Source organism: Acyrthosiphon pisum, chromosome X (genome assembly GCF_005508785.2).
Source record: "Acyrthosiphon pisum isolate AL4f chromosome X, pea_aphid_22Mar2018_4r6ur, whole genome shotgun sequence".
Taxonomy (NCBI): Eukaryota; Metazoa; Arthropoda; class Insecta; order Hemiptera; family Aphididae; genus Acyrthosiphon; species Acyrthosiphon pisum.
Genome location: NC_042493.1, coordinates 150,722 through 163,298, shown reverse-complemented (window position 1 = coordinate 163,298; position 12,577 = coordinate 150,722). Strand labels below are relative to the sequence as shown.

At 24.0% G+C, this 12,577-nt stretch overlaps 1 protein-coding gene across 1 annotated transcript in view; it reads right to left on the bottom strand.

Annotated features, from left to right (window-relative positions):
* The window catches only part of LOC100166236 (GATOR complex protein DEPDC5), a 57,447-nt gene extending 45,150 nt beyond the window's left edge, over window positions 1–12,297 (bottom strand). Inside the window, 6 exon segments of the mRNA XM_003241484.3 lie at window positions 6,083–6,294; window positions 6,959–7,101; window positions 7,265–7,405; window positions 8,262–8,557; window positions 11,823–11,960; window positions 12,042–12,297. Coding sequence (XP_003241532.2) covers window positions 6,083–6,294; window positions 6,959–7,101; window positions 7,265–7,405; window positions 8,262–8,557; window positions 11,823–11,960; window positions 12,042–12,087 — 976 coding nt within the window. The 5' untranslated portion in view covers window positions 12,088–12,297.
* Window positions 12,298–12,577: the final 280 nt, after the last annotated feature.

Sequence of the window (12,577 nt, the reverse complement as noted above, 5' to 3'; positions counted from 1 at the left end):
ATTTTTTTTACTAATAAATATCCAATTTTGTTGAACTTGAGATATTTATAAAACAAATTGTTTCATGTATTTTTTTAATTTTTAATTCCTATAGCTTAAATTTATAATAAATACATTTATTTTTTAGATTCTGAGTGGAACGATGAATGTATTGATTTTACAATGATGTGTGTTTTTTTATATTTTATTTTTATTTTTGTGTCTGTCATCACCTTTTAGGACAGTAAAAGTGCTTGGATTTTCTTCAACAGTACATTTTCTGATAGGAAACTGAATCTAGTTGGTACTTTGGGGGGGGTCAAAAGTAAAATTTTTCCAATAGTTTTCAAAAGCGCCGTGAAAAACAAAAGAAAAATTAAGGAAAAACGGGAATTTTTACGCAAAATCTGTTTTCCAGAAAATTGATTTTGGTTTTTGGTGTTACTTTAAAACGAATGACTGTAGATACATGAACTTTTCACTGGTTGTTTATATTTCCATTTTCTATACATGATAAATTTTTCAAAATATTTTGATTTGTTTTGAGCTGTTTACGGACAATTCCAGTTTCCAATTTATTTAGTTTTTTTTTCTATGAATGTCAATAAAACTTTATTTGTAGAGTAAAAATACTTGAAAATTTAATACAAGGCTCCTACTATATTGTTACAATGACATTTGAAAAATATTAAAAATCCTTAGTCACAGTTTTTTTTTATTAGCATTTAAAGATCTAATATTAACAAAATACATAAAAATGACGAAAATTTGCAAATTATTTTGAGTTAGAAATTCATGAAAATTTTTTTTTTTAAATCTAAGATTTGAAAATGTGATACAAGATTCCTCATAAGTTTGTCTACCTTTTTCAAAAAAAAAATGTCTACAAACAAGTCAAATTAAATTGTTATGAGTGTTTGATATTCATATTTTTACAACATTTGATATTCACTCGATTTCTTACGTAACAATTTTCTTATTTTATTGTAATTAAAAAACAAATGACTGTAGAAACTTGAAAATTTCACTGAATATTTATATTAGCATTTTATATATACGATAAAATTTTGAAAATAATTTGACTCTTTTTGAGCTGTTTACGGACATTGTAAGTTTTCAATTTTTTTTGTCTTTTTTTCTATAAATATCAATAAAGTTTTATCTGTTGGGCCAAAAAGTGTATAAATTTAATGCAAAGCTCCTGATATACTGTTACAATATCAGTTGAAAAATATTAAAAATACATAGGCACAATTTTTTTTTATAAGCATTTAAAGATCAAATTTTAATTTGTAAAACTATTTTGTAGTTAAAAATTTATAAAATGTTCAATTTTTGTATCTAAGAATTGAAAATTTAAAACAAGATTCCACGTAAATATTTAATTCTGTTGCCAAAAATTCTAAGAAATACATAAGGACAGTTTATTTTTATAGTAATTTTAAGTTCAAATTTGTACGAAATTACATATTAAAAAACCTGGAATAACTATTTTAGTTATTTTGTTGTGATTGTAATGATTGTATAATATTATTTGTGGGTACTTGAATCATCTAACGTATACTATTAGTTATATATTTATGATAGTACCACGGTTTGTTGTTGATGTATAACGCGTTACCTGATGGATATTGTGATATGATTAATTTGGAATTTATTATTAATACCTATTATAGGTCAATTTTTTTTTTAATACTATAGATAAGTATACCTATAATAGGTATGTCTAATACATAGACCGACAAACCGTCTCCGCTCAGAATCGTTTTTCTTATACAGTGATATTATATCATTGAATTCAAATTTAATACTATCCATTATACAGTGACCCACTTGTAACCTACTATTATAATACAGCAGAGCGACATCCACTTACCCACCTTTTTTAATTTTTAAGCATAAACATTATGATCAACATTTATAGGGAAAAACTCAAATAAAAAATCGAAAATTTAAAATTTTCTATCTAGCTTAAAATTAGAATAAATATTTTGAAAATTACATTTTGCTTAAAAAATGATAATTTAAGTGATTAACAAATTCTTATAATAACCACACAAAGGCATATAAACAATGATTTAGAAATAATAGATAGGAGAACAGGAAAATACATAAAGCCACATTATACAGCATTAACCAGTACAAGAAGTTCCCCCGATAACATGGCAAAAACTATATTCAACAATTTAGTAAATTATGTAAAAAGGCAAATAGTAAGTGTAGGTATGTGAAATTCAGTTCAATTAAATGTATCATAAACAAAACAATTAATAAAATAATTGTTGATATTGATGAGAATGTGTGTCAATCAAATAATAAAATATGTGTAAATATAAATAATTAAGGAACATTGATGTAATATCAGTAATATAATTTAATCAATATTTTATACTAGGAGAATTAAGTCAATTTGTAATTTTAGAACAAATTTTATTTACTAGGAACTCTGTATACCAGATTCAAACTAAACTCAGTTAATATACATATCAGCTCTTATTATATAGTTTAAATTTGTATTACAATGTGATTGAATTATGCTGAAATAAATAAATAAAATAAACAAATATATGAATACTTGTTTATAAGTTTTGGTTTAAAAATTAGCATTCATAGGGCTCATTCATAGGGTACATTTTTTAACAAACAGTGATCCATGAACTAAAAGATAACCGCTAATATACATAATAGTATAATAATATATACATAATTATTATAGGTAATAGGTTCTGTTATACTATAATTTATAAGAATATAATATTATATAAAACCTCAATGTATAATGTAGGTACATACCAATAATTTGAGTAAATATTTAAATGTATGTTGTATTGAATAGATATTGGTAAAACAAACATTTTTTTAGCCTGTATAATTGAGTGGCACCCCAATGTATATAACATATAATAAATCCTTAGTATTTAAAATAGAATAATTTAGAAACTTTTCATTCAAATTTCAATTAGAATAAGTCGACATTTTCAGAAAAATCATCTGACCCCCTATTTGCAATGTTGGTTAACAATTGGTTCTCATTATCTACCAAAGTTTGTATTTCCACAAGATACCCTTTAAGTGTTTTGAAAAATCTATGTATTTGAAAATATTGTCAACTACACTTCAAAATTCCAATAAACAGAATTTGAATATTTGCATAATTTAAACATAAAAATGGGGAGAGCATGCTTACAAAATCACTCTGTAAATACTACTGCCGGGTGATTCATTTATCAAACAACACTCATTATTTCAAAAAATGTAAATATTTTTGAAAATATTTATTTACATAGTTTCAAGTTGCTTATAAAACAACGTTTTTATTAAAAAATTATATTTTTTTTAATTATATTATATTTTTATCCTTATAATTTTTTAAGTTTTTACTTTTTTGAATGACAACATAGGGTTTTAATTTTATATTCCAAAGCAGAATAAATGCAATGTTTTCAGAAAAAATTATTTCAATCTACCTAGTAATACATTAATAGTAAAATAAATTATTAAAATATACATTTTCCAGACTATTTATTTGTTATTGTTACAATTTATCATTGAATTCACGCCCTACTCAAAGTACACTCGACACCTACTATACAGTAGTGATGGGCGGCAACGAATAATAACTATTGAATTATTCGATAGTTTTTCCAAATAAGTTATTCGAATAATCGACAAATCATTCGAATTAATTATTCGAATAACTAATTATTCAAATAATTTTTATTATTCGAATAATTTATATCATTCAAATAATTTTTATTATTCGAATATTTTTTATTATTCAATTACAAAAATTATTCGAGTATTTTTTATTCGAATATTTTTTATTATTCGATTACAAAAATTATTCGAGTATTTTTTATTCGAATATTTTTCATTATTCGATTACAGAAATTTTTCAATTATTTCTTATTCGAATAATTTTTATTCATATAATTAAAGATATTCGAAAATAAATTAATAATTGTTAGTTGAATAAAAATTAAGAACTATTCGATATTGAATCGTTTGAAATCCTTAATTAATTGGGTTCAAGAAGAGTCTACAATTACAATTAACAGCGATTACAACTTCCGATAAATAAACCTTCAAATTGTATTTAACTAACCAAATTATTATACATACCTATAATATACTTTATGAATTATGAATTTTAATAACTTTTTTCATTTTTGTGTGTCTTAGAAGAGAGTTGAATAAGAATAAATGGGTGGTTATAAATATTAAATATTATCATTGATTATATAATATACCTGGAATACTACTATACTCGTACTCATAATCAATGATACTACCTATCTATAAAAAAAGTTTCACTAAAATGTTTTATGGATGATCAAATATCAACAATAATGATTGATAAATAATAAATATATGTAATTACTAATATTACTAATTACTCATAAGTTATAACTTATAATAATAATTTTGTAACTTCTCTTATTCGAATTTGTATTCAATTAATTATTTGAAACAAATAATATTATTTGATGCCGAATTATTCAATTAATTATTTGAATAATTAAATTTGAAACGAATAATATTATTTGATGACGAATTATTCGAATAATTTTTATTTTATTTTGTTATTCGATCACGCAAATTATTATTCGATTAATTATATTTGAAACGAATAATATTATTTGATGACGAATTATTCGAATAATTTTTATTTTAATTCGTTATTCGGTCATGCAAATTATTATTCGAATAATTATTCGATAGTTTGCACGAATAATCGAATATTATTCAATAGTACAAATTATTCGTTACCGCCCATCACTACTATACAGCAGAGCGATCACCTAATAGCTACTTGCCATACTTTTCTTTAAGATTTATATTATGCATATTGCATATTGCATAAGTAATATCAGGTTGTATAAGGCAAAAGTGGCAGTCTTACTACTTTTCAGGAGAGCAGAAACAAAATTGTTATATGTTCTTAACTTTGGCGTTAGGTTTTTATTTAACCTTTAGAAGTGATATTATTATATATTTTAATTCCATTTTATGTTATATTAGTGGCTTGATACTAGTTAAATTGAAATGTTCCATTAATTTATAACACAATGAATTTTGGCACTTAGCTCTGATTTTTTGGTTTTTTATTTGTGATGAAAGGTACTTGTACCCTAATTTAAATTTAGTATGATTATTACTATAATATAATGTTTTATAATACTATTATTATATAAAAAAATTTATTAGAACACGTCTTTATTGACAAAAATATTTAAAATTTTGAGTAACAAATAAAAATAATAAACTACTTTTATAATACTTTTGTCAATAAATGTCGCTTATACCAAAAATTAAAAATAATATATCTCATTACTAAATGGTCATAGGAACACTAGCGCTCGTTGATCGAATTCATTAACTATTGGCTGTCCTGTTCACCAGCTAAATATATACACACGCAACATGCTTAGTCCAGACGATATATTTCTTAATATATTCAAAGTTAATTATTAACAGTAGGTAATTTGCGTACAGTATGTTAGTAGGTAATTAAATAACATATAAGGGGCCTCGCTACGGTCATTATTTAAAGGACAACATTTAGGCGATTTCTAATTTTTAATATAGCCGCCCGAGATTTATGTGTTATTTGAAAATGATTATTAGTGTGAGTGAAATTAAATGTGGATATCCTCTCTCTATGCGCATGCACATATCAATAACTCAATAACTATATCAATTTCACGACACAAATTTTACAAAAACATACATTTGTATATTGATAAAATTAAAATTAGTTAACATTGTCTGATTTTGATTCTGAAAAAATATTTGAACTCAGAAGAAAAATGTCAGTAGATCGCACGAAACATTTTCCATTTTTAATATTAATTTTAATTTTAATTATGATTCGAAATGTTCATATTTTCAAGTTTTCAATTACAGTTCACAATAATATAAAATTTAGTTTTTACAAAGTGCTTCGTAGGATCTATAGACAATGTTCTAGTGAGTTCAAAGTTTTTTTCAGAATCAAAATCAGACAACGTTATTTAACTTTAATTTTGTCAATACTTTAGGTCTTTTTAGCAAGGCCCCTTAAAAGAAGTACTGATTTATACAAACGATTCCATATACTTACCATTTAATGCCATATTTAATACTTCAAGAAAGTTGCCTTGAGAGGCATGTGATAAATAAGCTTCTGGTATTGAACTAATTGAAACACCAGAATCATGAAGTACTTTATGATGATAGTTTAAAATATCTATTTTGTATGTATAATAAAGACGTCGAAGAAGCATTAATGATGCTGCGGCCCAATCTTCATAACGTTCATTTTGAATTACAACCCTAATAAATGGTGCAATATGAGAATAATATTTAATGTATAAAACAAATAAAAAATGAAAAATATTAAATTATAATATTTATCTTACTCAGTATATGGGATGAATAAAAAGTCTTAAATGAATATACAACTAAATATTTAAAATGTTTAAATCATTTCAACATTTTAAATCTAAGGAAATTATGCAAACATACAGCTATTATGAGTTTAAAAACAATTTGCTATAAAAATACTATATATTTTATTTTTATGTATGGCACATATAGTAAACTATGAAATATATTTGGCCCAGTTATTACTTTGAGTTTAATATGCCTATTCTAAATAATATATACTCTCTTAATAATATTTAATAGTGATTATATTACACATAAAGTAGTTTCAAATGTCAATAAAATTAATAATAAATTACTAATATTATTTTTAATAATATAAATCTCTTTATTTAAATAAAATTATTATTCTGTGTTTAATGTTTATACTATATAAAAAAACATTTTCTATAATAAACTTACCAAAATCTTCATTCTACAAGAAAATCTACCCTAGACTCTAGCCTACATATCCTGTCCCTAAATATGCCAATATGTTAATTCTAAAATGTTTTATTAAAATATTAGATACTTATTTTAAAATTTATTTTACAGATATTGATTTACATTTTACCTGTAAAAATCTTCATAAAAACGATTCTTGTAATCAACTTGAAGACATTCTCTCATAGCTTCAGGGAATTCTTCTAATTTATTAGCTTTGTAAAAAACTCGGGAGAATACAACGAGTGTTACTTCATGATTACTGCCAAAATACTATTTATAAACAATTAAAAAAATAATTACTACTAATTAGTACACTTTACATATATATAATTTATAATACATTCTAAATTACATAACACATAACAATTAACCTCATGATTTGAAGTAATCTATAAATAAAATATAGAAATCAATATTTAGTTCACAAACTCACCCGCCATTTTTCAAATAAATCAAATAGAAAACCATCTACAGATTTCTCAAAATAAGTATCCCCTAAAAAGTTGAATTCCCACATTTCAGAAGTCATTTGAAGAAATATATATACCATACTTGTAGCGGATCTAAAAATTATCTAAGCAAACAGAAATTCAATAAATATAAATATATAATTTAAGTCAACACAACTGTCATATTAATTATAGGATGAGAACAAGTTGACCGGTATAAATAAATCAGTGAAATTATTTTGCTTTGCTTTTTTTTAAGGGGTATGCATAACGACCATTTCTAAGGAGTTCAATTTTCTGTTTGTGTGCATGCAGGTCGTGTAAATGTGTGCGTAGTAAGTGATCATTAGTGTGAGTAACTGTGTATAAAATAAATAGCAAAGTGCACCTGCACGTGCACACTACACACACATGTCAGTAATGCAGCATTTTACACACTAATTACTAATATGAATTTTAGTGAAACATTGAAACTTAGTATCCAATAATATAGCTTATTAAGTGACATTACAGTATGAACATCTATTATACAAATTTAAGAGAAAAAGTTTATCTATATTTGTATAGCAGTTGATTTTATATATTTTATTTTCAATGCCCAATATTTAACTCTAAAACTTGTGATATTTTACTTTTTGAATTTCAATTATTGAGTTTAGTAATTAAAATATAGAAAATTGATTTTTAAACAGACATAGATTAACTTCTCTTCTACAACATTGATAATAGGTGTATTTACTCTCAATAAACCATATTATTGGAAATACATTATTCAATACATTTTCATAGAATTTTTCGATACTATTCATACTCCTCAAGTTAATTTTAAAAAAAAACTAAAACAAATTTTTAAAAAATATTAAATTAAAAATCTAATAAACACCTATATAATTTTTTTTTATAAACAAAAGCATTGTATTTGGCATCAAAAAAATAAATAAAAAGTACTTCAATTTGCTGGTATTACAATTAATTATAAACCTTAGTGTTATGGCTGATAACTCCACAGGAAACAATTTTTCCTTTGGTCCACATTTGATAAACTTGAACACGAGTGTATCCACCACAAAATTCCATTTTTTTGTTATTGTATACACAAGTATCAATCATTGAATTTCTTAAACGCCACATTTCAGATCGTCCAAGATATTGGTCTCTGAATGTCAATTCAACAGAATCTAATATGACAGATTCTGGACTCACAATATTTACTGTAACATCACTATATGCATGCAATTGAAATAAGTTGGCAACACTGTGTTCAATGCTAATTGTATCTGAAATTTTTTTTTTAATATATTAGTTACATATAATTAGTTATAAATAGTAACAAATAATTTTAACCAGTCATTGGTATCATGATGAGCATGGAGCTCACCTTGTTACTATTTTGATTACCACTTGTTTAAATATTATTTCATTCCTCTGAAGATATTTAAACATTCTATTGACATGTTTTAAATATACTTTTCTTAAATATAATAATTTTATAAATATTTTTTAAAAAATTTTTAACAATATCATCAATATTCATAAAGAGAGCAATGCGCTCATCAATAATAAAGTCTCGGGCCTAGATGAATAATATTTTGTTAATAACAAATTAAGTAGGTAAAAGGAAAGAATAAAATAATATTTGAAATGTATTTTATGAAAAAATCTTATAATAATGTAGTTTTTAATTTTTATTGTTTAAAATGTTTATAGTATATACAAATGGTAAAAAATAATAAATATAAAATATAAATAAGTTGGTGCTCGTTTCAATGGTCTATGTTTATTGTATAATAATAATAATGAAAAAAAAATGAGATGAATGCATGCTCACTCAATACCAATGGTGGTATGTTACACAGCAATGGTGGTATGTTACACAGTAATCCCAACAATGGGTTAAATAGGAAGTAAATATTACTAGAAAACAAAATTATTAATTCATCTGTTTTATCTTACCATAGTTGCAACTTTATGTCTCAAACGTTGTGCTACTATGTAATGTTTTATAAGAAATAATTTATATCACATCAAAAAGAAGGAAACCTAATTTTAGTACAATGAAAGTACAATAATTGAATTATGTGAAGTTTTAAAAGAAAATCTTTAAATTTAAATTATGAATTGATTATAAAGTTAATTTGATTGGGTTTCAATTATAAATATAATTATTCAAAAACCTCAAGTAACCTAATATAATATTAACATTTTTTCTCCCTATTTTATTTGAAAATATAGTCCTTATATAAAAACTTTTAAATAAAATTAAGTTAAGATATTTTTCAGCACATAGCCAAACCTTTTATTTAATCTATATAATTAATACTATAAAATTGTGTTTTAGATATGTTAGTGTATACATGGGCAGATTGGAGATCCAGAAAAATACAAAAGTACTGGCCCACTTGCTTATTTACAAAATATTAAATTTTATCCAACATGTATTATTATTATTATTTTAACATAATTACAATATAATGTTTTATATATTTGGGAAGATTTGCTTTATTAAAACTGTACTAGATTTAATATACATCAAAATAGACATTTTTTTTTTAACACCTAATATCACTACACATTTACAATAGCCTTGGTTTTTTCACCTAAACAACACAATAAAAATGAATAATTTTAATTATTATGTACAATTTTTGTATTTAATAATAATGTGCTTTTAGACTTTAGTTACCTAATAGCAGTGTTGGGTAAGTTACTTTTAAAAAGTAATTAAGTTACTTTACTCGTTACTTAGAGATAAATATAATTAAGTTACTTTACTCGTTATTCAAATAAAATTGTAGTGAAATTACTTTACTTTTCAAATATAAAAGTAACTCATTACTTTCTCGTTACAAAAAAAAATAATAATATTATTATTAATATTATTTTTTTTTTCAAATTTCTTGACAATTATCATTCTGCAGGCAATAATGTAACTTTTTATAAAAATACATTACCTATGCTAAAAAGGTATAATTTTAAAAATGTGTACAAAGAAAAGAAGATATACAGTAAATACATATTTACATAACAATACTACAATAGTAATTTCTTATGAGTTATGACTATTAAAAAATAGTACTTATTAATTGTAGCTACTTATCAATAGTAATTAATCATTTAATAGTTAAGTATAGTATAGTTTTGTATTATTGTGTCACAAACTGACAACATAAACCTATACCTATACCTATCTGTAGAGTGTCAACTGATCGACTGACACCAAATAAGGAATAATTATAGCCCCCAATCTTGTATTTGTGTTATTAAATATTATGTTTGTAAAAATAAAATCATAATACATATAGAACACAATTATAACTTATACAATCATAAAAATAAACCGTTTCTTATAAATACCAAATGTGAAATGACTATAATAACGGTGTAATGTTTAAATATTTCGATTTTATTTAATTATCAGAAATATAATGTTATATTCTAATGTAAACTCTAAATATAGTAATAACTAATAAGTATTTTCAAATTGAGCAGTTTTTGTACAACACTAAATTTTTTATAAAACCTGTATAGTTAATAGGAGCGTATATAACTAATTAATCGACGCTATAATAGATATCATAGGAAACGTTCTGCGAAGGTACTTATTTAGAGGAATCAAATTAAATAATAACTTTTCTCATGATTTACCGTACAATTGGACATGTCAAATGTCAAAACAATTGAAAAATGAATTGTGGCAAGTTAAAATTAAATATATAAACATATAAGATTGATTGGTTAACATAATAATACCCACATTATACATATATTTTTTTTTTTTTTTTGGCAATAGGTAGGTACTTAATAATTTGAAACTGCAACGCATTATTTTATAGAAATTACCTATCAAAAGTAATTTCCATTATATTTTTGTTACTAGGATATAATTCTAATGAAATTACATAACATGTTACAAGCAAAGTAACGCCGTTACAGTAATGCGTTACTTCCGTTACGTTACTACCCAACACTACTTAATAGTTTCATCATCACCTATTTTATACAGGACATTTTTTTCTATCACCGTGAGCATAACATTTTCTAGTTTACTCTCACTTAATGTACTACATCTACTACATTATAGTTTACTTTGGTAAAATCTATTTATCCATAATTGTGCTTTATAAATACACGTTGGTATCCTGTATGGAACTATCACAGTCGTCTACATATTATTCAAATACATTGATATACAACATGATACTTACATAAAACCAAATAGTGAATTTTCTTTATTATAAACGATTCTTCATTAAAATAATGTAATTGCCACAGATATTTAAAAGAACTAAATAGACAACTAATCAAGCCAATAGCTATTTCGGCTCTGATAACCACTAGAAGAAATAATTTTATCACAAAAAATGGATAACTCATCATAATTTTATTTACATAAAATTCTGTTTTGTAATAATTATCAGAAAAATCGGCTTACAAGGAAAAATTCCAAAATCCTAGAGATCCGATCTGTACTTATCTATGTTAACTGTTGAAATTGTCTATAACTATCATGTACGAATTAGAAACTTGTAAAACAATAGTTACCTTTACTTTGTAAATCATCTTTAAATGCCATAATTTGTAGCAACAATTTATTTTGTTCAGAGTCTGAATGATAAACCTCTACAATATCACCTATAACTGCTTTCGGAAAGTCTTTAATATTGACAATAAGTTCTGAACCTAACATTGTTATATTAATAAAAAGACTATAATATCCATGAATTAGCAATATTTAAACATTACAATATGAACAATACTCACTACTGAAAGCCTTTTGATGGACTGTTAATTTATAAGTCTTCATCATGGTGATGGCCGATGGGTATTCAAATATTTAATTGTTAATCGTTTAGTTTTACCTAATAATATCTATTACTTTACTGGAAAAATGTATACATTCGAAAAATGTGAGTTAATTGTTTACCACCATATTCTTATTAATGTTTTATCTACATTGTTAACGAAAATTTAATTAACTGGTAGTCAACAAGTTTTAATCAACAATTCAAAATAAATACTAAAATATGATACAAAATATAATATTAATATATTATCTATACACTACAAACTGTTATCAAACACGGTTATTATTCTCTTAAAAAGTCAGAGCCCAACGATAATGCAGAGGATATTCACGTGCGCATAACACTTGGAACGATTTGAAACGCTACGTAACAATACCTCCATTCAAGGAGTAGGTATAATAGTATTGTATTGATAGGTACCTTCTATTGATTCAAAAATATAAAACAGCCTTTTACATTTAAGCACCTCTATCATACAAAAATGACGTACCT